The 26,946-nt window shown below is 34.3% G+C and overlaps 4 protein-coding genes across 13 annotated transcripts; 1 reads left to right on the top strand and 3 right to left on the bottom strand.

Moving 5' to 3' along the window:
- The first annotated feature begins 4,662 nt into the window (after window positions 1-4,662).
- On the top strand, window positions 4,663-8,286 carry LOC109148226 (macrophage erythroblast attacher). 2 transcript variants are annotated; one of them, XM_019296097.1, is made up of 8 exons: window positions 4,762-5,091; window positions 5,410-5,604; window positions 5,720-5,842; window positions 6,746-6,931; window positions 7,230-7,363; window positions 7,622-7,808; window positions 7,886-7,993; window positions 8,029-8,286. In XM_019296097.1, exons 1-7 carry the CDS (start codon window positions 4,762-4,764, stop codon window positions 7,985-7,987), a joined length of 1,257 nt encoding a protein of 418 aa, XP_019151642.1. In that variant the 3' UTR covers window positions 7,988-7,993; window positions 8,029-8,286. The 2 variants fall into 2 exon arrangements, with proteins under 2 accessions (XP_019151641.1, XP_019151642.1); XM_019296096.1 differs by having other exon boundaries at window positions 4,663-5,091; window positions 7,886-8,286.
- Window positions 8,287-9,367: 1,081 nt separating this feature from the next.
- Window positions 9,368-12,325, bottom strand: LOC109148208 (serine/arginine-rich splicing factor RS2Z32-like). Of its 4 annotated transcripts, XM_019296066.1 has the most exons (8): window positions 12,244-12,289; window positions 12,058-12,148; window positions 11,820-11,931; window positions 11,158-11,197; window positions 10,931-11,026; window positions 10,333-10,541; window positions 10,160-10,246; window positions 9,368-9,952 (listed from the first exon to the last, which is right to left on the bottom strand). In XM_019296066.1, exons 2-8 carry the CDS (start codon window positions 12,113-12,115, stop codon window positions 9,574-9,576), a joined length of 981 nt encoding a protein of 326 aa, XP_019151611.1. In that variant the 5' UTR covers window positions 12,116-12,148; window positions 12,244-12,289; the 3' UTR covers window positions 9,368-9,573. The 4 variants fall into 4 exon arrangements, with proteins under 4 accessions (XP_019151611.1, XP_019151612.1, XP_019151613.1 ...); XM_019296067.1 differs by lacking the exon at window positions 12,058-12,148 and having other exon boundaries at window positions 12,244-12,325; XM_019296069.1 differs by lacking the exon at window positions 12,058-12,148 and having other exon boundaries at window positions 9,393-9,952; window positions 11,158-11,429; window positions 12,244-12,309.
- Window positions 12,326-13,368: 1,043 nt separating this feature from the next.
- LOC109148045 (histone-lysine N-methyltransferase setd3) lies at window positions 13,369-19,485 on the bottom strand. Of its 3 annotated transcripts, none has more exons than XM_019295780.1 (16): window positions 19,321-19,485; window positions 19,120-19,229; window positions 18,746-18,809; window positions 18,554-18,664; window positions 18,388-18,447; window positions 18,056-18,163; window positions 17,550-17,619; window positions 17,363-17,403; window positions 17,105-17,185; window positions 16,720-16,755; window positions 16,333-16,416; window positions 15,239-15,372; window positions 14,491-14,579; window positions 14,253-14,401; window positions 13,938-14,143; window positions 13,369-13,853 (listed from the first exon to the last, which is right to left on the bottom strand). In XM_019295780.1, exons 1-15 carry the CDS (start codon window positions 19,453-19,455, stop codon window positions 13,994-13,996), a joined length of 1,422 nt encoding a protein of 473 aa, XP_019151325.1. In that variant the 5' UTR covers window positions 19,456-19,485; the 3' UTR covers window positions 13,369-13,853; window positions 13,938-13,993. The 3 variants fall into 3 exon arrangements, with proteins under 3 accessions (XP_019151325.1, XP_019151326.1, XP_019151327.1); XM_019295781.1 differs by having other exon boundaries at window positions 13,369-13,831; XM_019295782.1 differs by having other exon boundaries at window positions 19,339-19,485.
- Window positions 19,486-20,100: 615 nt separating this feature from the next.
- LOC109148044 (histidinol dehydrogenase, chloroplastic) lies at window positions 20,101-26,435 on the bottom strand. 4 transcript variants are annotated; one of them, XM_019295777.1, is made up of 15 exons: window positions 26,133-26,435; window positions 25,153-25,256; window positions 24,426-24,547; window positions 24,240-24,292; window positions 23,551-23,623; window positions 23,277-23,378; window positions 23,084-23,185; window positions 22,889-22,960; window positions 22,744-22,806; window positions 22,613-22,654; window positions 21,944-22,003; window positions 21,704-21,814; window positions 20,898-21,068; window positions 20,686-20,776; window positions 20,101-20,585 (listed from the first exon to the last, which is right to left on the bottom strand). In XM_019295777.1, exons 2-15 carry the CDS (start codon window positions 25,247-25,249, stop codon window positions 20,302-20,304), a joined length of 1,443 nt encoding a protein of 480 aa, XP_019151322.1. In that variant the 5' UTR covers window positions 25,250-25,256; window positions 26,133-26,435; the 3' UTR covers window positions 20,101-20,301. The 4 variants fall into 4 exon arrangements, with proteins under 4 accessions (XP_019151322.1, XP_019151324.1, XP_019151323.1 ...); XM_019295779.1 differs by having other exon boundaries at window positions 25,153-25,238; window positions 26,133-26,357; XM_019295778.1 differs by lacking the exon at window positions 26,133-26,435 and adding an exon at window positions 25,396-25,528 and having other exon boundaries at window positions 25,153-25,238.
- Window positions 26,436-26,946: the final 511 nt, after the last annotated feature.

Raw genomic sequence — 26,946 nt, 5'->3', positions numbered from 1 at the left:
AATGTTATTTGAAGGGATGATTAACAAATGAATACAAACCACATATTTATACTAAATGAAAGCTACTAATCAGGAAGCTAATGCTCCATGTACTAATGCTATAATTTAGGCCACTCTTCACATACAATGCATGACCCACACCCATTACTTTCATTATTTCCAACAAATTAACTAATTATTAATTACTTGCTTGGTTTAATAATTATAATAATAATATTATTATAACATAATTGAATTTAAATCTCCTCTACAATATGCATAAATTGAATATATTTCATATGTATATGATTTAAATTTGTTTTGCATTGGTAGTTAATTACTATACAATCATGTAAATGAAAATCAAAAGTTTCATATTTAGTTCTTATTAATATACATGTAATTGCATATATTGAAAAAGTAGTATATAAATTTAATAAAGTATATTGTATTGGTAGTTTTATTAAAAAAAAAAATGTAATATTTCACAACTATTTCAGGTAAACACTATAGCAAGTTGTTTGTATATTATATTTATTAATTACTTGATTTTTATTTTGTGAAAATATTTCATGAATAAAAATTGAATTGTAGATGCATCATATCCAATTCTTTATCATTATATTCTTTTTAATTTTATTGTGATGAAGATTGTATTTATGAGTTTAGACATGAGATGAATTAACAACTATCATATTCTTTTTAATTTTATTGTGATGAAGATTATACAGATGAGTCATGAGTTTAGACATTGGACAAATTAACATGGATGTTAGTAAAGGACGTGGCAACACCTAACTTGCGCAATTAATATATACATACATTAATTAGTCTTGGTGTAATCGGAATTACTGATAAATGAGAATATATATTTTCTTTTGTAGTTTAACTACTAATGTAGTTTACTAAGATGTTTGTAATAATTTTTTATTTTAATACGGTGTATTACAAGTTTATTATTTTAGCTAATTATTCATTTTAAATATCAAATCTTATTTAATTGATAGTATGTTTTTGGAAATCAATAAAATAATAGTATGTGTTTTTTCAATTGTAATATCTCAATGTTTCGTATATAGTTATTACATAACAAAACTTTAAATGCATAAAGGTTACATATCGTATTTACACATGAAACTTATTTACACTAATAGTTGATAGTATTATAAAATCACTTCAACATAGAAATATTAAAAAATTTGTTATTAATAATTAACTAATTAATATGTATTAAAAAGAATCATTGACTGATAATAAAAATGGTATAAAAAGTAGATCAATTTCAAAAGTAAATGATAATTAATACTTGATTAAAAATGGCACAGAATATATTACTGGAAATAATATATATATATATATATATATATATATATATATATATAAAAGTTATTAATAATTAACTAATTAATATGTATTAAAAAAATCATTGATTGAGAATAAAAATGGCATGCAAATTATACCAATTGAAAAAGGAGACGATAATTAATATTTGATTAAAAATGACATTGAATATATAAATTCTGAATATATATCGGTAACTATATTAATAATTATAATATAAATTAATTGATATGTAATAAAAAATATTTGACTGAGAATAAAAATGACATGAAAATTATACTAATTGAAAAATGAAATGATTATTAATACTTGATTAAATATTAAAAATGATCTCAAATTGACTCAAATGAAAAAGAAAATGGTCAGACCGTCCAAACAATAATATAACTAAACTGGAAAAAGAATTTGTTAATTGGAAAAATACTTGACTAAGATTGAAGATAGCACGAAATGTATAAATTGTGGTATAATATTTTAAGAAAAAAGGATCCTCATATTAACCATGTCAAAAAGGAAATGGATTAACTATAGTATATGTAAATTCGAAAAACTATCTGTTATTAAAAACTTATTGGAAATATTAAAAAATTATTATTATTAATTAACTAATTAATATGTATTAAAAAAATTATTGTCTGAGAATTAAAAATGACATGCATATTAGGCCAATTGAAAAAAAATGATAATTAATACTTGATTAAAAATGACATGGAACCCTTCTAAATATATAACGATAATTATATTAATAATTAAAGTATAAATTAATTGATATGTATTAAAAAAAATATTTGACTGAGAACACAAATGACATGAAAATTAGGCTAATTAAAAAAGAAAATGATTATTAATACTTTCTCAACCTAATGAAGCACACAGAGTCGACAACGCATCCACTAAGAAAATTAGCCTAATTGTGTGCTACATTAGGCTAATAAGAATATTAATTAATTCGAAAAAAAAAGTAATAAAGAGATAAAAGGTAAAATAAAAAATAAAAAATCATCAATTTCACTGTATAGATCTATATAGTGAAATTGATGATTTTTTTTACCTTTTATCTTCAAATCGAGTAAAATCAAATTTCAAATCGAAGCAGGTCAAGACGCGAACTTTAATTTAAAAAAATTAAACATATACATTTAGAAATGGTAAATGATTATTAATAATTGACTCTGTGTGCTTCAGGTGTGGCGGGGTCTTCCCGTGCAGGGGTGTGACATAGTTTCAGAATACACCAACAGTGTTAACGAAAGACACCAACAGTGTAAGGGAAACACACAATAATGAAATACAAAAATACACCAAAAAAATACACTATATAACTCACCATCCCTAATGGTGTATTTTCAAATACTGTATAGTGCTTTTACTCACACCTAATGGTGTGTTTTTTGGTGATGCGAACCTAATTTCTGTGTGTTTTGTGGTGCATTTCCTAACATTGATGGTGTATATTTGCGTTACTATTTGTGACGCTGCACTGCCGCACGGGAAGACCCCGCCGCACCTGAACTCGACTACACACACACACGTAGAGTTAGTATTTTAATTTTTAAAACTATGACTTATATTTTAAAATTTTTATTATTAAAATTTTGAATTATTTAACATTTTGACTAGGAATTGACGGAGAATGGAGAATCCCCGTCCCCACCTAATTCTCCGCGGAGACGAATATTTTCAATTCCCCACCGGGAACGGGGGCGGGATGGGAAGGGGAACGGGGTCGCAGGGACGGGGATGAGGAGTATACTCCCCGCCCGCCTCGCCCCGTTGCCATCCCAGAATATGTACTTCAAATAGAAAATGGTTACCAAATTTTAAGAATAAGTAACCATAATAATTGTGAGAATAATGGAAACAAATTTTGCGTAATAAATGGGAAAACTCTTTTGAAATTTTGCGTAATTTTATATGAAAATAATAATTTATTAATTATTATTTACACCAATCTATACTATAAATAAACAACAAATTATCCTCTTCAAATTTTCCGCCTAAACTAATAAAGAATATTAATTAATTCGTAAAAAAATTAATAAAGTTTAATCGGTAACAAAATTTTATATGGAAATTAACTAATATATCTAATGAATTGTTACCCCAAATTAAAGTCAATATGTACTTGAAAATGAAAAATAGTTAACAAATTATGTGAATAATTAAACCATTGTAATTGTGAGAAGTATAGAATGCTAGAAGAGTCGCACCTATAAGGACAAGCGATCCTCTCACCGACTTTAGATGGTGTTGATCAAATTAATCAGTATATGTGTGACATGAACACTGCAAAAGGTCGAATGTATTTAAACTGTGACTCTTTGTGTAAGGCAGAATCATATAGATGGTGATAATCTCTCACAAGTACACACTCCTGAATTTTTAAATAGATTGAGATTGTTTGGACTTCCTAATCATTCATTGGCAATAAAGGTTGGTGCACCTATTATGTTACTGCGAAACATAGACCACTCTCTTGGTCTTTACAACGGTACACGCCTCATCGTTGCAAGATTGGCGGATCATATTGTCGAAGCAAGAATAGTTAATGGAACGCAGCAAGGAAACAAAGTTCTTATACAACGAATGTCTCTCACCCCTTCTGATACGAGATTGCCGTTCAAGTTCCAGAGTAAACAATTCCCGTTGATGCTAGCATATGCAATGACTATCAACAAAAGTCAGGGTCAAACACTAACTCACGTTGGCTTATTGTTGAAAAAATCATCTTTAATCATGGTCAATTGTACGTGGCTTTTTCCCGAGTCACTCATCCTTATGGCCTAAAGGTTTTAGCTCTAGACGATAATGGACAAACTTCTGTTACTACTACGTACTAATGTCGTCTACAAAGAGGTTTTCAACAATGTCTAATTCAAAACAGTTATATTATGTATTCTTCTTGCAAAAATATAACAAAATTGTTACATATTACGTATATATTCCGTTACAAAAATTTCTATAGCTAAATTACTACACATAAAGATAATGAGACCAATTAATTCAATTTTAAAACATTCATACAAACCTTAATTTAACGTTAAATTTACACTATCGAATATGAAGCAAATTACAATTCATATATTATAACGAATACATTTCGTGCATCGCACTATATAATATTTAATGTTCTAATTTAAATAATTATATATCGATCCAAATATTCTTAATATATTACAACAAATCTATTCCGTGCATCGCACGGGCGCAAATACTAGTATACATTAACAATTTTAAAGTTTTATCGTCATCTAACAAATAATAAATAAATGATTTTCAAATTGTTATAAAACACAAAAGGAAGGGGAAAAAAGGGGCGAGAAGGGGGCCAAGACGTCGTCGTAGGGTATACTCTATTATCTGATTCTCTTGGTTTGCTTAGACACAAACCTACCGATCTGTCTTCCCTCGTTCTCAATCAGTGCGATCTGAGCTTCACAAATGGAAATGGAAACGGTTCCCGGCGGCAACTCCCCGCCCTCCACCACTAGCACCACCTCCACCGCCGCCACTCCCGCTGTTCCCTCCCCCGCCGCACCCTCGTCGAAGCTGAGCCAGCTAACGGAGTCCCTGAAACTGGAGCACCAGTTCCTCCGCGTCCCTTTCGAGCACTACAAGAAGACGATCCGCTCCAACCACCGCATCGTCGAGAAAGAAATCTCTGCCGTCATATCTGGAGTCGGAGACGCCACTGACTCTGACTTATCTGGCGATGAAGCCGCTCAACGCCTCAATTCTCTTGTCTCCAGGCTGCAAGGTCTTAAACGGAAGGTATCTGTATGAAATTCGTTAATTCGGTATTGATTGAGATCATGATATATAAAGACATTATGATGGAAAGATATAATACATAACCTATATGCACTGCTAGTCGGAATGTAGGATGGCCAACAACCTAGCCAAGGCTCGGTGTTATTTTTCCGGTTTGTGCACAACAATATTTTGTGCCACCTAAAAAAATTGAATTCTATTAGTTTATGAGGATATGCTATGTTAGTTTACTATAGTAAATTTAGTTAAGTGATTGTCTTTTCAAATATTAAATATTTAATTACATTGCTTATAAGTTGTTTATTTGTGAATAATCAGTTGGAAGAAAGTGGTAGAATGGAGAACTTGCAAGCACAGAGATGTCGAGCACGGCTTGACCACCTAGAATCAATGGATGTGGAGAATTTATCAGATTGGAATCGCACCCGCTTGAAACGTATACTGGTGGATTATATGTTGAGGATGTCTTACTATGATACTGCTACAAAGTTTGCTGAAAGTAGCAACATTGAGGTAATTTGGCCCTGGAATTGCTCTTACATCTTTGGTCATTTTGTTGGTTGACGAATGCATTTCCAATGCAAAGATGGTCTGTGATGGTAACTGGATTTTTTATTTTCTGTACCAGGACCTTGTTGATATTGATGTATTTCTTGAAGCAAAGAAGGTCATTGATGCTCTCCATAACAAGGAGGTAGCCCCTGCTTTGGCATGGTGTGTAGATAACAAGTCCAGGCTGAAGAAATCAAAGGTATGGGTATAGACCTATTTTGGTTACTTCAGCTTACTTTTGATCATATAGTTCAAAATGTTTACTTGGTGTATTTCTACTATGTTGTTTTGCTGGGTTATTGACTTAGAGTGTTTTGAATGGATAACTTAATTGTACCAGAGATTTTCATAAATCAACTAGAGTCATATGACTAAGCATTTGTCTCCAAAGCTTTCTGACTATGACCTTGCTACTCTCCTAATCTGAATAATCCAGTAACTATGCCTCGCATAATGATCTTGTTCTCTTAGTGAACTTTATAATGTTCAGTGTGAAGTCATGAAGCAGGAAAAGGTTTGCTTAAAGTCGCCACCACATTAGTGGCATCTCCAACATTGTTCATGCGTGTTTGAGTTAATTAATGCAAAAGGGGTTTGGTTAGCCTAAAGAATTTGATATTTCAGTCTGTTAAGAGTCCCCCATTGAAAATATAAAAGAGAATATAAACCGCATAGATTCGGGTTGTTCGGTCCGGTTAGATTCAAACAGATTGAATAGAGCAACAAATGGATAATGTGCCTAATGTTGCATGTTAGGAGTAAAAAATGTGTCTTTATTGTTATCAAGCACAAGATAGGCTCTGTTGTTTCTATATATATCTTGAAATTATGTGTTTAAACAGCATCAAGGGTGATTATACATTCTATTATAGTAACAGTAGTTGCATAGAGAGCAGACCCAATAAATCAAGTCCTTGCAATGCAGCTTAATCTTGGTGAAGTACTGAAGCGTAATAGATGCTGAATATTCTGCTTTTGCTTTAGTGCTTTTTGTTATCTCCCATTGAAAAACAGTTCCAATCTGCTGTTGGTAAATTTCATTGCTGCATTTGGCAACGAAATGTCAAAAGCAATTGATGATAAATTATTTTTGTGATGGCAGAGCAAATTTGAATTTCAGTTGAGACTGCAAGAGTTTATAGAGATGGTAAGAGCTGAAAACATGATGCGAGCTATCACATATGCTCGGAAGTATCTGGCACCTTGGGGATCTACCCATATGAAAGAGTTGCAGAGGGTCATGGCCACACTTGCTTTTAGGAGTAATACTGAATGTGCAATATACAAGGTATGCACCTTTTTCTCATGGACTTCTATGATTGAAGATTTAATATATTGATTCATGCTGAAGAGAATAAACATCTCAAACAGTTCCTTCAACAATTTTTCTATATAAAAGAGAAGAGATTGCTTCCCCACTGTAGACTATCTTGTTTACTGGATTAGTAGGCTGTTAATCTATGTTTACTTCAACTGAAATTGGATCATGTTAATAATTATCTGAAGATCTAATTTATTCCCCTCTTACCAGTCCACCAAGGAAGATACGGAGTATTTTTTATGCTTGAATAATCACTTATCTGCAGGTTCTATTTGACGCAAAGCAATGGGATTACCTAGTTGACCAATTCAAACAGGAGTTTTGCAAATTATATGGCATGACTCTTGAGCCATTGCTGAATATATACCTTCAAGCAGGCCTTTCTGCATTGAAAACTCCGTATCCATATGACTATTTTTTTGGGTTATCTAACACAGTATATTCATTTCAGAGTGCATCTTCTGAACTTTCTTTTCCTAATCAGTGAGTGTTGGGCTTTATTGCATGAAACATGCCACATGGTTTGTGGAAATCTAATGCTAATCACATGCTGACATGCAGTAGTATCACTTTCCTGTGAAGACAAGACAATAAAAGATGTGGAAAAAAGAAAAATTAGGAATGTATTATATACATGTTTGTCTTGACCAAATATAGACTCTGTTATGAAGATGATTGTACAAAGGAGGACCCCCTGTCACAGGAGAGTTTCCGCAAATTAGCACAACCACTACCATACTCAAAACAGCATCACTCAAAACTCGTTTGCTATATAACAAAGGAGTTAATGGATACTGAAAACCCACCGCTTGTCTTGCCCAATGGCTATGTCTACAGCACTAAGGTAGTGCTTCATTAGGTGTGAACTTGTAACTTTGGTAACTTCTTGATGTGTAATCTGACTTGTATGAATGCCGACAGGCACTTGAAGATATGGCCAAGAAAAATGACGGAAGAATCACATGCCCCCGTACCAGCTTCACCTGCAACTATACAGATCTAGTGAAGGCATATATTTCATGAGTGAATTGTTCCCAGCTGGTTTGTCCAGTGAAATCTGGGGAAGTTCCTTAATATTCTGACAACTGCTTTGGACCAGCTCAAATCAGCTCCTGCAAAAATGCTTTAGGGGTCTTACTCTTTGAACTTTATACTCTGTGTCTTAACATATCACATGTACATAATGAACTTTGCCTGTAATTAGTGGGTATTTATTTAACTGTTGTTATTTTGTGGCAGAAATTGCTTCCACTATTACTGCAACAGTTTGATAGTGTTCATTGTGCTGTGAATTATCTCATTTATCAGATATGTATCTGCCAGTCTCCATGTTTTGCTAATTAGTGCTTTTGTGTGCTAGTTTACCAGGCAAAAGTTTTGCTATGATGATTGATGACACACTAGAAAGCACGGGGCGAAATCCTGAGCATATGCCTATTGTTGTGTTTCATAGAGTTTGTGTAGTGCATACAAGGTTCATGTCAAGTCCTAGTTTCGGGTAATAGTGACAAATTTTCTCATTAATCAAAGTGCTATATTTCTGTGTGTGGGAGTAAAAGTTGAATAGAAAATGAGAGTACATATAACATTTTATATTTTTACATAAGACACTTTTGTAAATCAAAAGTTCTATATTCTAAAAGTAATGACTACTTTATAATAAAAATTAGATTATTCCTCTCCCTTTTATTTGGAATATTGCAAATAATATTAATTCACATATTAAAAATATGTAACAACTTGAATGCATTTAACTCGAAGCAAAACCGACCCTATTGGAGTTTTTCTGACCTACTGGCTACTACTTCATTGATAGAGAGAACAGACAAGGGCATTGGTAACAAGAAAATTTGAGCACTCCAAATCCATTGATATTTGTTAAATTACCAATTCAATTTTATTCCACAAAAAGGAGCATTAAAGATGGAACAACTTGCGCTGCACTACCCTTAAAGCAAACCATGGTTAAAATTAGGGTGTGTTTGGTTCACATGAGAATTCAGAATGGGTATCAAATACTTAGTAATGGTAATAAATTTTAGTTAAAGTATTTTGCATGTTTGGTAGTAAGGTGAAATGGGAATAATTATCAATAATGCTGTTTGGTTATGTATGATCTTATAATGAGAATAAAGATTTTAAAAATACAAGAACATAAAATCAATACAATTGATTCTAATATAAAGACATCCAAAACACCCATATGAACAAAAAAAAAAATAAAACAAAAATCTAAAAACACTAATCAAAGGGGATGAAAATGAATAAGGGAATGAAAGAGGATGATACCTTTACCAGAGTTTTTCAATTAAGGAGATATTTGAAACCCATAATAGTGTGCTAAAAACCTATCAACCAAACAATACCAATCACTTTAATACCCATTCCTTAGAGCTAAACCTATCAACCAAACACACCCTTAATGTTATTGCTCAAAGGAACTCCAAATTCAAATTACAGCAAATTATTTCACGTTTCCTACAATTAAAAAAGATGAATTTGTTTTAACAGTCCTGGAAAAAAAAAAAAACAAAACAAAACAAAATGTTATTGGTTCAAACACCTTCAACTTATACATATCTGCAACATGAAAAATAAAACTGGGTGAATTAAGGTGACATGCTGGCCCTTGGAGAACCGTTCTTGTCATCGTCATCTATGGGGCTTCCATTATCCCTAGGGATAGGGCTATTGCTGCGACTGCGATCGTTTTCTTCCTGAGGACTGATGTTCTTCTCATCATCGTATCTTGGGTCATCCCTTTCGGTTTCCTCTTTGGGGCTCCTGTCATACTCTGAACCGCCATTGACTGGCCTGTTGTCCCTTGGGGATGGTGTTCCTCTCTCTTGGGGGCTTCTTTCATCAGGTGTGGGGCTACGCTTTCGTCCCTTTGGTGAAGATGGAGATGACTTGTTATGCCTTGGGCTCCTGGACCTTCTTTCCTCACGCTCAACACTTCTCTCCCTATTCACAGGTGATCTGGATCGGCTGTAGAAAAAAAAAAAAAAAACATATTGACAAGATTATACAGTGTAAACCTGCTATGCCTTCAATAAAATAAATGGATTCAGATATAACATGGTATAAGTTAAAAGAACCTGCAACTAATCTGTAACTACTATGACTTGTGACTTTGAAAGACCAAATAATTTCAATTTAAAAACAGGGATGGGAGAGGGAAACAGACAAGAGAACCTGTAACTACGGCCCTTGCTGTAACTACGGCTTCGGTTCCTTCCACGGCGGGGAGATGGTGAGCGAGAGTAACTGCGTCCACGTCCACTGCAACACAATTATTCATCAGTCAGCAGAATATCCACTTTGGTTATGTCAAAAAAATGTGTATGTGACTGGCACTACTATCAAACCTGAGCTGCTTCTTAGGGCTGTTTGGACAATTCCTTTCTATATGTCCTCGCTCCCCACAACGATAGCATTTGTTCTTCCAGTCTCCAGCCTTGCAATCCCGAGCCCAATGGCCATCAAGTCCACAATTGAAACAACGCCCTGTTCCTGGAGGAGGACCTCGGCCTAGAAATTCACGAGATTCACGAGATCCACCAGGTCCTCGAGGTACCTATGATCAAAGAAAATGATATCTATGAAGACTCAGAAATGGAGGTTAGAAGGTTAGAAAAGACACAACATAGCATATCAAAAAGCCAAGGTACTCTGCACGATGAAGAAAACAAATATAATATTCCATATACTTCTATTGCACATCTCAAGAACCAAAATACCTATAAGACAGGACACAAGCCAAAGAAAAATTTTCCCTAGAAGCAAACAAATGGAGATTGAGTAAACCACAATATGACATCAACGTCTCTATATACACCATATGACCATAGTATAACTAGTTGACCACACTACACCATATGCATTTGCAAAGTATCACAATGGGGATAATTAAAAGACAAAAATAAATGATAATATGCAATCAATCTATTAGCACTTGAATCTCACCCCCTTGGCAACCTCCACTATAATGCGGCTCCCATCAACATCCCGTCCATTTAAGCTATACCTGGCATCATCTGCATCTCGAGGATCACTAAATTCCTGTATTTTCCAATTCAACAAAAGAGGTAGGAAAAAACTCATATCATGGTTAGCATAGCATGATACAGATGACAGCTTTAGTCACATCTGATAAATCACAATCTTAAGTTGCAAAGAGAAGAATTGCGTACCACAAAAGCATAATCGCGCTTCATATCCACATCACGTACTCTGCGTAAATTGGTTCCAGAAACAATAAGGCCATCAAGTCATAACAACCAAGGGTTGATACTTCGCCACTCAAAGATGAACTAAACACCACTTTGGGATTGTTGCCATTTCCATCAAAAAAACACGCATTAACATTATAGAAAGAATGGCCACTCTCAGAGCAAGAATAGCGACCAATTCCACCAAGGGCAACCTCCCACCACAAACCTCCAGGTTGGGCAAAAACACAAACCTTCAGAAACATCATTCAAATTAAAAAACTGAGAAAATGGGACAACTTTTCTCCCTCAGATGCATTTTTTAATAGAAATGCCAAGCACAACAATGGGCTTCACAATTACATGGTTCTTCTCCACATGGAGTCCTCGCCACAGAAAAAATCCCAAAACAACAAGACCACTAACATGTAACAAACCAGAATAACATCTATTCTATCACACAGAAGTGGTATACTCACACAAAACAAGATACTCAAATTTCAAAGAGAAGAAAATTACTTTGGAAAATAAAGGTAAAAATTTTACCATCAAGCCTGGCACTTACAACTCTAATAAAACTCTTAGAAGTCCAAACTCCAGAAAATAGGCAATCAAGAAAAAGAACCTAAAAGTAACTTAATTACCTCCCATATCTACTAAAGATGTGCTCCAAGTCACGAGTACGGGTCCTGGTAGAAAGGCGACCAACATAGAGGCGGGTTCCTCCATAACGATCATCATATCGAGGCATTTTCCCTTAAATAACCATCAAACAGAATCAATATCAATAATAATAGTAATAATAATAATACACAGTCCATCGGCACGTAACATAAAAAATAACCTAAAATGGTATTGCACAGTTGAATATCGCAAATAGACCTGAACAGAGCTCGAAAATCACCAACTTAATACCATGATTAAAAGGAAATACCCACATGAAAATTGAACTATTCCGTTCGCATCTATCTATCTATAGATATAAATTCATGGATATATGACATACAAATAGAAGACTGAGATATCTATATACGGAAAAGATAAGGGACAGAAGCTCAGCCAGCATACCTGAAGAATGCGCTGCTTTAACGAACCCTAGATTTGATTTTTTTTTCGTTCAAAGAGGAAGACAATCCAGTAGCTTCCTCTCTCTCTCTCTCTCTTCAATTTATAGGCAAAGCATGGGCCAATTATTTAGTTAGTTGAAATGGGCTTGGAGTTTGTAAAAGGCCCATTCATCAATCACTGTTTTTGGTTTGTTTTTGTTGATACGTTGAATTAAATTATGAGTTTGACTTCTTGAATTTAAGTACTCCGTAGCTTCATTTAGAACAAACACTCAAATAAAATTTGTGAGCTTCTCAATAAATCAATCACATAACTTGTGAAAATAGCAAGTATTGCTTTAGGAAAATTGTTTTTAGCTTGGATTTATAATTAATGAACTTGATTTTGGAAAGTTTATACAAAACTCTTATGAGAAAACAACATGAGTAGAAGTTACATCTTGATCGAGTCCGTAAGTCCGTTACACATTTTCTTAATATGATTTATTTCTTTTATGTGATTTGCAAGTTATTACACAAAAATAAAATGCATACTTTCAATACGCAAATTATTCCGTGAATCCAGGCCCACATTGCAAGATAAACCCGAATTTAAATGTTCACAATTTACATACTAAATATTCAAATTTTACTTTTTAAAAATTCACAATTTGTATACTACGAACACATAATGTTAACATATATGTAATTGATTATCTTGTTTTGCATTCACAGGTTCCTTTCAAATACTACAGTCACAATATTAACAGATTAGGATTTGATGACCTTGTATTGTATTTACAAATTTTCTTTTCCAGTTGTTATGTGTTTTGACTTAAAAACACAATTTATATTCTAAAAGTTCACAATTCTACTACTAAAAATACACAATTTATACATTACTCTGGTCCATGGTATAACAACTCCCTTCGATAGTGACTAGATTTCCTTGTCACCCAGAAAAAAGATACATAACTTCAACTTCTCAACAAAAAAAGTTCCAAAATGTAACTTCCCAAATTACTGTAATTTTCGCTAATAGCAAACAAATAGACTACACCAAGCAATACTTGCTAAGTTGCAATTTTCAATGTGCTTCCAGTTGGTGATCCAACATGTTCTCTGTTGTCAACATAATACGCAAATATCAAACACATACAACACAAACAATTCAGTCAAATTTGGAACAGAGTCATGACTTTAATAAAACAAAAAGAAAGAAAGTGTTAATTGAAATGCATACATCAAAATTTGAGGAATGACAAGTGCTAAAGTATATCTGCCACATTTAAATGGATACCCATATTAGTATCTATTATCTGAAACAGGTGACAGATTCTCAATCACTGACTATTTCCAAGCAAAAACAGATGGTGTCTGGTTGCAGTGCAGTATCGCATCTCTGAGAGATTGTTTGGGGCATTATATAGAACACTAATCGCTGTGAAGCAAAATAGCTGAGGCCTCGGCATTTGGAAGAGAACCAAGCGAGCAAAGTATACTTGTGCCTTTGTGGAAATGTACAACCGAACCATGGCACATGTAAGCATTGAGAGGGTGTAGAAAGAGCACAAGTACAAAAAGTTCTATAAGGCCTCTGTTTTGGTTCACTGTGAATGGACATGATAATTCCTGTTTTATTTATGTAAGCATCAGGCAAGGTAATTTTCGAAGCAATAATAGCATGTAGCATAGATTTATGAAGTTTAGGCTCACCTGGCTGGACAAGCTTTCTCCCAACCTCGAGTGTAGGAAAATAAAGGTTACTGCTCTTAGACCTGCAAAAGTTTTACACAATAGTTTTCTAGCCACTCAGCAGCTGACTTTAGGATGCGAAGCTCACCACTGAGGAGGTCATGAGCCATCATATATCTACAGGCAGGCTTATTAACCACGCGGAGAGAAGTCTGCAGCTCCAATGACTGGATTGAAATATGGCATATAAAACATTAGGCACACCTCGCTCAGAGGTTAACAAATTATATTACGATTCTAGAATTAAAATTAAAATTTTCATAATATAGTTATTACCTTAATAGATGCATTATACAATTTTATCAACTCGGTTATTCTCAAAAGCAGGAATTGATGAGCTTCAATTTCTCTACATTTATCCCGAAGTGGACGTCGAGCCAGTCGACCATCATTTTCTGCAGCTTCTATTGCCAAATCATTTATTTCTGAATATGACAAAATGGTCCAGTCAAATATCATTTAGGATTTAACAGGATGTGCTTTATACAGAATAACCAAAATAATAAGTTGAGACCTTGAGGAGAGTTTGAACACATAACACGAGCATATGCTCGGAAGGACTGTGGGATGCCTCTCCCTTTACCTTGAGCAGATCTTACTTCCCTGGAGGGAAAAAATTACAGACAAGAATACAGATAAGAGACAAGAGTATATGTCAAAAAGGGAAACTCATATCTCTAACAACTAATCTATTTCAGAATACCAGCCAAATCTCCGTAAAATACTCATTCCCCTTGGATTTGATGATTCTACATTATTCAATACCTAAAAGAGCATTGTACTTACAATTGCAAACATCTTGGATGCTACTGTGCTAAAGCCAGCCTTGCTTTCATAGGTAATAAATGATATAAAATAAATGCATGTATTTTTAGTCAATGTGCATATCATTCATATCATTAATCAGACAAAGATCAGAGTATGAGTTTACCCCTTTCTGGTTCAGAGAATTTGTGCATAGGGAAGTAAAATTTTGTATGTTCTAGTTTGATTCTCTGTCATATGCAACAAGGTGAAACATAGTAATAACCACTTAAACCATCATTTCAAAGATTTCAGTTATTGCCGCCATCTATTTTTGTTGAATCAACTAACCATGTCAGACATATTTCATTTTCATAGCTGATTCAGGTTATATTTCATGTCCCTTTTTTATCTGAGTTCAACTAGTGGTCAAGTGTATTGCATGCATCTTGTGCTGAAACAATCAGAATAAAGGTGCCCATTGGCATCAATTTGTAAGAACATGTCTAGGTACCAACTTGAGTGTGAAAGAATTCCCAGCAGAATTGAATACATTGACATCTTTTATTGCTGGCGTGCAATGTTTGCTTAAAAGTTCCAACTTCAGTGAAGAAAGATGGTCTTGCTGAGGTATATTCAGTTTGACTTGAACCTGAGAGTAACTGATGTCAACTATGTTAAAGTACGAAAGAACAAAGAAGCAATTACAAATAAGGCATAGAGCAAATTACACTTTTGGTCCTGTGACTATTGGGGGTGTGTTAATTTGAGTACGTGACTTTTAAAACTAACAATTTAGTCCTTTAACTATCATTTTTTTAGCAGATTTGGTCCTCCAGGCCAAATTGTCGGTGGAATTTGGCCGGAAAGACGTTCGAATTTTTAAATCAAACGCTATTTTTTTTACAATTAAAAAGACCGAATTACCCCCACTAATATTTGATTTAAAAATTTGAATGTCTTTCCGGCCAAATTCCACCGTCAATTTGGCCAGGAGGACCAAATCTGCTAAAAAAATGATAGTTAAAGGACTAAATTGTTAATTTTAAAAGTCACGTACCCAAATTAACACACCCCTAATAGTCACAGGACCAAAAGTGTAATTTGCTCTAAGGCATATAATATAGTTGTATCGAATCAAGCTTTGAGTAACTGATAAGCAGATAAAAAAGCAAAGAGGTAAAACTGGGTGATGGAAGAAACATAAGGTAGAAGCAATGAAAATAGTAACACCAATTCTCAAAGCAGAAAACAGATTCTAATTGTTTTTTAGATGGACTAGATGGCACAATCAGATAAAACTACATATAAAGTCCTACACAAAACCCAAAGTTGTGAATTGGATCCTTTGCATCTTTTTGACCATGTACCTAATTTCCAAGTGTTGTGCAAATAGAATGAAGATGGCATTTTAATTAGTAGAAGATGGGTAAGTTTTCATGACTATAAGTTATAACCTATTGATAGAAAGAAGAATTGGTGTCTAATGATGGAAATTCGTAGTTGTTAAGACTTAAGACCAAATGCATAGAGCCAAGTGATGCTATGCAGTTCATTGAATCCTTTGTATAATAAAAATTTTCACATTCAGGAGTCGGGACTGGGTTCCAACCTGGTCATATGCATTATAAAGGAGGGCAAATCCAAAATCCAAAAGAAGTGTAGCATTTGAGAACTTTCCATATCTTATTAGGACCTGTACGAAAGAGTAGATGATTCTCAGCATGAAATAATCTCATCAATGTTATGAGGAGCAATCATAGAGTACTAAATAGAAGTTGATGAATTTCCAGTTGCTGCATAAATGCTCTAATTTTAAGATTTTAAGACTTAATAAACATGAATTTGCCCAACTGAAACATTATTGAGGCATTCCTACAGCACCAGTTTGAGTTTTGATTTTGAAGAATCACTAGAAAAACGCAACATAAAAACATATGAATCCTCTATAATTGTAGAAGAAAGAGTGTGATTATTAGGCTACTCTATTGCACAAGACCTGATCACCAGGAGCATAATCACGATCAGCAATCACCTGTACTTCAAAAAAAAAAAAAAAAACAAAGGATTAAGGTGATTTAAGAAACAAACTTATAAGCCTTATAAAAATGAGGTAAAAATGAGGCATGCAGTGAATATTTCATTGATATGAACTGAAACACATAAATTTTGCCAATGGAAAGACACTAGTGAACCAAACAGAAATAGTTTTCACATGCTTCTTTATCCTAAATGCTACAAAGAAAAAGAGCATTAAGAAACAAGTCCTCTTCAAGTTCTGATACGTTTCTATATATATATATATATATATATATATATATATATATATATATATATATGACCTGAGGAGGTTAGGAAATATTTTCAGAATAGATAAACTAAACCTCAGAGTGTTGTTTCCCATCATCATTCAAAACACATGAATCTGAGCCACCATCATGATTTAAGAAATCTGCAAAAGGTATCTAAGGAATAGTTAGTAAAAACCTTTTTATGAACTTCATACTCACAAATTAATCTCTCAAAAGCAAAAAACAGTAGATTAAAGGAATGAAAATGTCAGTAGCAGTGTGCCAATTGATTAGTCATCACATACATTTATCTATCGATCATAAGCAAGTACAGATCTTATAATTAAGTACCATGGATACACCATTGGAGCTTTCCCATGCTCGAGAAGTAACTGAAATGTTTGATGAAAAGCTAATCAAAAGGATATGTAAAATGTTAAATCCATACTGACAAAGAACCCACTGAAATGTTCAATACAAGCTCATCAATAATAGTCTAGCCCAGCAAAGAAACGTGTTATGAGTACAAAACATTTACCTAAAGCATATGCATACTTAAAGTCCTCTAATGTGATGACTAGGTGATGTTCAAGGAAGTGACTTAGAGCCTGGAAATGTGTTATACAAAAAGCCATACATTAGTTAGTTCAAAATATTTTTGCAAATGAATATTCAACAAACAATTCCGTCAGCTGTAAACCTCAGTTACCACAGGGATGCATCATTGCCCAGAAGGCTTAAATATAGAAAAATAAATTGTCCCACTAGGATTTGCTAAAACATATTCAGTTCCTTAATCATTCAAAGTTGTCATCAAAACCCCTTTTTAAGAATGACATGTTTTAAAAATAATCTACTACTGACTCAATACAGTAACTTTTTGACTGATGAGAAGTGAACTAGTCAAGCAAATGGAGAAGGGGAGAAAAATGAACTGAAACACTGCAATAAAAAACTAATTTCAGGGGATACTGCTGGTATTGACAATAACTGCTATCAGGAGAGAAATTGGACCAAGCAAAAAATTGAAGTTCAGGTACTAACCTCCATAATCACCAAAAAATCAGTTTCAACAATTTTCTTCTGCCTAATTGTTTCCTGATATAGTGGACTTTGTTGAATCATCTCTAATTCATGGTGATCCCAGAATATCTGCAGGCTTAATTGCTTAGTGTAATCATTTAAACTCAATACCGCAAAAAATAATAAATAAGAATCCTAGTCAGATAACAGAGCTATGAATGGCAAAGGTAAGCTTACAAATATATGAACAGTTTTCTCCTAATAAGCATGTCAAATAAAGATAACACTATCACCACTATCAACATGTTGATACAAAATTACTTTAATCACAATATATATATATAAACATCTACCGTGCTATGCATTTCTGTAGGTTGTGGAAGACGACTGATGTAAGGAGCCCATTCAGATTGCTGCAGGCAATGTGGGGAAACAAAGTAATTTCAATCAGTGTCCTCCACACAGAACTACAAGTAGAAGAAGGCACCTGACTGAAGCTAAAGCATGTGAAAATTTTACCTCACCCAGCTGCTGCTCATACAGAACAAATAAAGCAACTTTCGCCACATTACTAACTTGATCCCCTAACAAGGAATTGAGTCCCAAAGGAAGGTTATTTGAGGACAATTGCTGCAATTATCATGTTTCGTCAGTCAAAGCTTGATATGAAAAGCAAACATACACAAAAATTTTCGTCAATAATTGGCATACCACACTGTAAGGAACCTTCAATATACAATCCCCAGCTTTTATAGGCCTACAAGCAAACAAGCTCCTGCAGATACTCATGAATATCAGGTATGCTCATTTCTGTTTATCTGGTATTGCATTAACAATGAAAGTAATCAAATAAAAATAAATCGATTCACCAATAATTCAGGGACACCAGGCATTAATTAAACTATATGCACATTGCAAACTATGCAACCAAAACTCGATGACATCCAAAAGCACCGACACAGTAATGACAAAATAACGTTAAGAAACTCAGTCTTCATTGTTTATTCACGTGTGTGTGCAAAATATAAGGTTATAACTTATAAATGCATCAATTTTGGAAAGGAAAATAGCGTAAACATCAGGACCTTCCATATGCGGATTCTCCGATTGAAAGAACGGAAGATATCTCCGTTCCGGCGTTGAGCTCCAGCCACGGCAAAAAATCGGCACAGTCCCCATCAATGCACGCTGATTCCTGCGGAAATTAGTACTCAATTGTTAGCGGACTATTTCGCTGCTGCAAATACTACTAGCAATACAATTCAACTGCAGAATATGCAACGAACATGAGCCGCCGTGCGAACTTTGGATGAGGAAGCGGAGGAAATGGAGGAGTAGAGTTGACAGCGGAGGCGACGGAAGAGATGGCGTTGAGTCCAGCAGGTCTTTGATACAAGTGTGCTCCCGCGGAACCAAAGCATCTTCACTTGTGTTTCGCGGCTTTGCCCACATGCCTTTTTTTGATAAATAATACGGAGTACTCCGTAATAATAATGGTAACTAGCCTAAAAGTTCAGTTAATTATTTTCAATACATTTTTTGTTAAATTTGTCACACAAGACTTTAATTTGTAATCTATCTATTTATTTATAATAATAATAACTATAATAAAGTCACAAGTTTGTTATCAAAAAAAAAAAGTCACAAGTTTTTGATAAATAAAAAAATATCATGTTTCCCGCCACACTGGCGATTAATTGTATTGCATTATCTTTACTATAAATATATCAATATAGAGTGTATTTAGTTCGCACATGGGAATCAAAATGAAAGAGTATCGAATACTCAGTAATAGTAATGAATTTTGATTAAAGTATTTTGCATGTTTGGTAATAGAGTAAAATGAAAATAATTATCAATATTGCTATTTGATTATGTATGAAGAATAATGGAATGAAACACTTATTTTATTAGAAAATGATAATCTTCTAACTTTCAACAAAATATTAAAAAATTAAATTGTTTTCTAAAAAATAATAATTTTTCAAAAAATATTTTTCAAGTTTCTACGCCATAAATGTTAAAACCTGAAATGCTTTAAAAAATAAATAAATAAATAATCCGGATAACCGATAAAATTACGATTCATGCTATTTATGAACTGTGAACCAAACTAGAACGCAGACATTTTTACTTGTATATATAAGTTCATGGTAAAACACTAAAACATCTTAGGAATGGCAATTGTATGTAGACAAGAAATGAACAAACAAAACTTCACTCCACTGTGTCTGTAAGTTTACACTTGAATCCATCTCGTCTTCTTATTATCTTGCACGAGAAGCTTGTCTTGCTTCAATGTCCTGCAGCCTGAGGGTGACTGCCCTCTTGTGGGCTTCCAAGCCTTCAACATCAGCCATGGTGGCCACACAAGGCCCTAGGTTTTTCAGCCCTTCCTCAGTCAAAGACTGCACCGTGATGTACTTAAGGAATGAGTCTAAAGACACCCCGCCATACATCCGTGCATAGCCGTAAGTTGGGAGGACGTGATTTGTCCCGCTGGCATAATCGCCTACACTCTCCGGTGTCCATTGTCCTAAAAACACAGAACCTACCCCCCGGGAGTATTCTAAGTAAGCGATTTCTCGCGAATATGTTATGAGGTGCTCCGTCATAAATAGTTACTAGTGAAAACAAAACTACAAACGTACCTGCATTCTCAATGAAACTCTCCCACTTCTCAGCATCTTTTACGTTTATGATAAGATGCTCGGGTGCATACGTGTTTGAAAAAGCAATCGCCTGTTCCAAGATGGAAATTAGAGTAAGCGGTTACAAAAGGGAGTTAAAGGTATAAACCACATCTCTACCTAATCAAGCAATGTCTTACTTTATGCAAGAAAGCAAAGGGTAGACAATGTACCTCAATCATATCACGTGCAAGTACTGTAAAACTATGATCAAGTGCTTTTGAAGCAAATTCTCCCCTTGGAAGGCTTCGACACTGCTGGTTGATTTCCTCCTGAATAGCAGTTAGATTTACATCGTCCCCAACAATTACGAGAACAACCTGGCTATCTGGGCCATGTTCTGCCTGTAAGTTGGAGAGTCGACCACAAAACAGTCATTCATTTGATCAACCAAGTAGGTAGCATGACGATTCATATGCAACTAATGTCACTGATGCATAGATACAGAGATGATAGTTTCACACCGGTTTTTTCACTGATTCAAATGATCCTCTCTTCTTCTTTTTTTCCTTTTTTGACAATTTAATACGGATTATGTCCATTTTATTAATCACCCATGAAAAATACCTGTGGAGTTAGACATGAGAATCCTAATACGTTAATGCCAACCCAGAAATTCCTACCTTCATTTCCCAACATTTATTCTATTCCCACATCAAAAAATTCCAGTGAATAAAGCCTCAAACCTCAACTAGCTTGGTTGGCGTGAGTGGCCGTGCACTCTCATCCCTTAAGAGAAGTCGGGAGTTCAAAACCTCCTCTCGTATGGAAAAACCAATATGGCTAGCACTATGCCCCTTAATTGGGATGGCCCGGTGCAAACGGGGATTAGTCTGAGTATTGTACGGACTTAAAGGTCCCTCCTATAGTTAGGGCCTACTCAGGACACCTCGTGGTCTAATCAAAAAAGCCTCAAACCTCAACATTTAGTCTGAAGTTAAAATTAGAATGAAGAAAGGAGTTGAACAAACGTTTAGACCTGAGAAAGTAAATCTGCAGCAACATGAGCTGGAGTAGCATTCTTGTCAGCTATGACAAGAACTTCTGATGGTCCAGCAGGCATGTCAATTGAAACCATAGCCTCACTATTCTGTCAAAAAAAGAACACATTGGAAAACAGCTAAAACTCTAAATTTATACAAACATAGCAGAGATCTATTAACACCATTCACACGAAAATAAAGGTTAGCAAGCTTTTAATGCCTTGGATAGTGAATACCTGAAGAATCATTTTTGCAGCAGTCACATACTGATTTCCTGGGCCATATATCTTCTCAACCTGTCATATTACAGTTTACATATTACTGTGATCCTCTTTATCATTTTAGATGCATATCACATTATCACACGTACTTAGATAACACATATACAGGCATGGGAGCTTAAATAGTCACAATAGATTACAAAGATCTGGCTAGAAAAGATCCAAAATCTAGAATTGAATAATGACATAGAAGACATGATAGACCACCATTATGTCACCAAGAAGCTACTGTGCTTGGGGACATCATAATTTAGCAACTTCCTATGTAGTCAATGTACAACTAATTAAGACATAAGAATGGACAGATCAGACAGGACATTTCTGTTCCCCATACTCCATGAACAACCCCCTCCTCCCACCCTCTTCTTCATCTCTTTAATTTAAGTTCAAAAGATTTTTACTTTTAGGTAGCCATGCATGAATAAATGCATATTGATTTAATTACATATACATCACCACTGATAAGCTATCAGCAAAATTCAAAGAATGTTACAACATAAATAGTATTTCCGGTGCCAACATTTAATACAGAACATGTAGGGATATGCAAAAAGTTCAACTCTAATAAAGAAAGCATGATTAGCTTCGGTAACAAAAGTACATCAGGTATAAATTCGTCAGTACCTTGGGGCAAGATTCTGTTCCCCAAGCCATAGCAGAAATGGCCTGCAGAAAAGTCAAACACTGTAAATTATGCCACTATCATAAAAAAAAAACTTAAGAATCTTGTGAGCAGTATGGACCATGAATCAAACCTGAGCACCCCCAGCTTTAAGAATGTGAGTGACACCAGATTTCTTGGCACAATAAAGAACTTCCTGTAAAGAAATGTTCAATCAATTTCAATGGGAAATTTGTTTGACATATAATTGAAATAAAAATACCATTAAAAAAAAATACCTTGCAGATGTTACCGTCCCGAGTGGGTGGAGTTGCAAGTACAACAGTTTTGCACCCAGCAATTTGGGCAGGCTGGTCAAAAGAAAAAAGTCTAAATTCAACCTCACTTCCATTAAGTGGATAGTAACTATCAAATAAAAATCATAATGGAAGAAACATTCATATTAACTGAAACAGTAAGCTAAACCATCATACAACTGCAAGCATCAGAGCAGTTGAAGGTAAAACAGCAGTTCCGCCAGGAACATAAAGACCCACAGAAGCAATGCTCCTAGCTACACGTTTGCATCTAACACCCTGTTGACGTGAAAACTCAAGAGTTCATGAAAATCCACTATAAGATAAGATTAACTGATTAAGTACATCCTAGTACATAATCATTACTTACAGCCATGTTCTCAACAGTTCTCTCAACAGGCTTTTGTGCAGCATGGAAGGCATATATATTGTTATATGCTATATCAAATGCCTCACGAACATCTGCTTCAAGCTGAAACAAGGAAAACAAGTGTCCAGTAGCATATCTCTAGAGGATGAGTCAAAACATAGTAAGAACTATCTTCATATGAAATTCAATATCCAAATTACAAAACCTCAATCTCTAGAATCATATTAAAAAAAATATTGTATTTAAAATTTAATTAAGCACTGGAGGTATATACCTCTGGGTCAGGAAGTTCATTGACATTTTCAACCATTTTGTCCAGTTCAACCTTGTCATACCGGATGGTATAGCTGTCAAAAAGTATCAAAACACAAATAATACAACACTAACATCTATATTGGCTTGGCATCCATTTTGATTAACAAATTTACTTTCTTTCTGTACTTTGAATGTTAAAGAACAGGATATAAGAATCTTTGAATTCAAGCAAATAATTCCAACTAATGTACTTAGAAGTTAGAACTTAAAAACATCACTATAAGAAAGAAAATACCATATGATCTTGACCCTAAATTAAAGTAGGCATGCATCCAGGAATTTTGCATTAACAAAATACTTCTTAAGATTGGATCACGTGAAACAGCTGGCTTTTACACAGGTTAAGCATAATTTTATCTATGACATAAGTAATTCTAAAGAAAAACTACATTTAAACTTTAAATGCTCTACTTGGGAACTTAAAAAACTTTGGGAGTAATAATTTTCTTAGCCCAGCAAGTTCTTTCAAGTTTCACCTAAGTTTCATTTGTTTCTATTTAGGCCACAGTTGAGAGTTAAACTGCATTGTGATTAATTGTTTTAATCAAGATAATGTAACACATAGACAATAGTAAATAATTCAAATCCAAGTCCCGCAATCACATATGAGATAAATAAAACAAAGATATAAATGCAAAAAGCATTAACTCTTTTACTGCAACATCCCCTCTAGTACGAACATCATCAACAATGGGCTGGACCTGAAAAATTTTGAGTTTTAAGTCGAACAAATCAATTTAGTGGTCAGGATTTATTTTTTTTAATGACAAGAATTATATAAATTTCAAAAAAGTTTCTGCCAGACGTTAGTCATAAAACAAATAAGATCCTCACCATGTTGAAAATGGAAGAGAAATCAATGCGAGGACGAGTTTTTAGTTTATCAACCTCAGACTGTGAAAGCTCTGACAGCCTATAGGACTTCATTGCAGACCTGATTATCTTACAAAATGACCCTGCATCAATCATTAGCTCATGGTAAACAATCAAAATAAGAAGTTCTGAATGCATAAAAGATCATTTCAGTAGGCAACACAAACATATGCACATAAGCACGTGCAAGGAAAAAAAAAAAAAAAAAGAATTCTAAGTCCACAATTGAAACATGTGCTCCATCTTAACTAAAAACCTAAGTTGATAGTTGGACTATACATTTATATTTATATATTATATGCTCAACAAGCTCCCTTACGTGTGCGAGCCGGTTACTTTTGACGGGCTCCACGCAACACATTGGAACCCATGACCCTTGGCATGGGGTTGGGTCTTATACCAAATTGAAGCACATGTTTCATCTCAACTAAAGGCTAAGCTGATAGTTGGATTGCACATTTATATTTATATCATATATATGCTCAACACTGATGTTTGAGTGAGAAAAACCATCATGGCATCCCCGTTACCATTCCAAATGGGTGGTCAAAGATTCGATCCCCGGTGGTGGGGCTTAAATTCTTAGGGCTGAAAACGTTTGAGAAAGTATAGAACATATACTATTTTGTAAAGAATCACGAGTATTTCAAAAAAAAAAAAAAAAAAACAAGGGATAAATTCAAAATACCTGCGCGCAGATGAGGATACTTCCGGCGAGCAGAGTTTCCGCCCAAACTCCGAGTCAAGCTAAGACTCCCACTGAATGAAAGAACTCTACAATCCATTCCACTCCTTCAGTATCATAAAAAAGTATAGTAAATTAAAGAATAAAATATATACAAAAATATTTTAAAAAAAAAAAAAAAAAAAAAAAACAGAATTAAATAGAATCAGAACCAAAGTTTAAAGAAAAGAAAGAATGCAGGTTTACCCGTAATGGCACTCACAGCAATAGTAACAGTTAGTGAGCGATGGAGAAAATGGAAAGGATTAAGGAAGGAGAATAGCAGAGAGCCAAAAGTAGTTGACTCCTAAAATTGTAGAATATATCGTCTACCTTTGTTGCCTTATTGACTCCATTCAAAATATACTTTGAACCGTGGCCCAATATTTCAAAGTCCAAATAAGGCCAGTAGAGACAATGTCACAACCCAAATACAAATTCAGCGCAACCACCTGGGGGCAAATTATATCATGGACCGTGGTCCAAAATGACATCGTTTTATTTTAAGTGGCAATTAGTACATCATATTTAATAACATCATTCTGTACTTATATTCATAATATTTGTTATATATGTCAATATACCTAAACATTAATATCCATCAAATTAAACTAATGCATATCATATATATTTAAATTTAATTTGTAATAGGTTCATAATGTTCTTTCTATATGTTTATAAAAACAAAGTTTAATGTACATAAATATTATATTATATATGTATCACGTAAGAGCTGTCAATGCAGGCTAGCGGGATGGGCAGGGGCCGTCATTTTTTTTTTTTATAACTATGTTAATTCACTGGAAGAAAATGTCTTTCATATAATCATATATACATACATTACAATAAAAGGATACATATACACTGAAAATGAAAAATATCACTGGTGGTTACTGACTTACTGGTTAATTAAATTAGATGTAAGAACTTTGAAAATAAATTACCTGGTGGTTCACTGCCGACAGCCGACTGCAGAGTGCCGGAGACTGGAGGGCTGCTTCGCTGGGACTGGTTATCGGAGACCGGAGGGCTGCGTCTCTGCCTCGCTGGGTGCCTAGGTCACGCGAGCCGTCGCTGCTCAGTGTTCACTGGGAGTGGGGAGAAGACTCGCTGTCGTCGCTCTCTGCCTGTCTCACTGGAGTCGCTAATGGCTGCGTAAATTTTATTAGGGATTTAGGAATTAGGAGAATTCGGGTTGCCAGTACTAGGATGGCAACGGGGCGGGTGCGGTAATGGGGTGGCTAAAAATGCTAATTGCCTCCTTTTTTTTTTGAGTTTATGAATGAGTTTGAAGTTTAGAGTTGAGTAGCTTAATTGTTATCTTATAAATAACTTAATGATCTATTTGCAAATTTTCTCAATTATTATTGTGTGAATTATAGTCCACACAAGTTGTGCGAACCATATTTTATATACTGTAAAATAATATACATTCAGTATAAAAATAAAGTATTTTTAGTATATTAAAAATATACATTGTATTCAGGGGATATATATAATTTGTATACTGAATATATATTATATTGTATAATGTACATTCAGTACACAAATAATACACATGTAGTATATTAAAAATGTACTTTGTTTTCTGGTCCACACAATAATTTGCCACATTTATCCTTTTCATTTATATAAGGGTGAGTTCATAATTTGGATTGCATTTAATTTGATTTAAGGAAATTTTGCACTTTTCGTCCCTAAGTTATTATATGATAATTGTAAAATTTGTCCTTTGAGTGTTGGTCATGTTCATTATTC

This window comes from Ipomoea nil, unplaced genomic scaffold (genome assembly GCF_001879475.1).
Source record: "Ipomoea nil cultivar Tokyo-kokei standard unplaced genomic scaffold, Asagao_1.1 scaffold2036, whole genome shotgun sequence".
NCBI classification, from domain to species: Eukaryota; Viridiplantae; Streptophyta; class Magnoliopsida; order Solanales; family Convolvulaceae; genus Ipomoea; species Ipomoea nil.
Note: the sequence above shows the minus strand (reverse complement) of the source record. Positions and strands in the feature narration are given on the sequence as shown.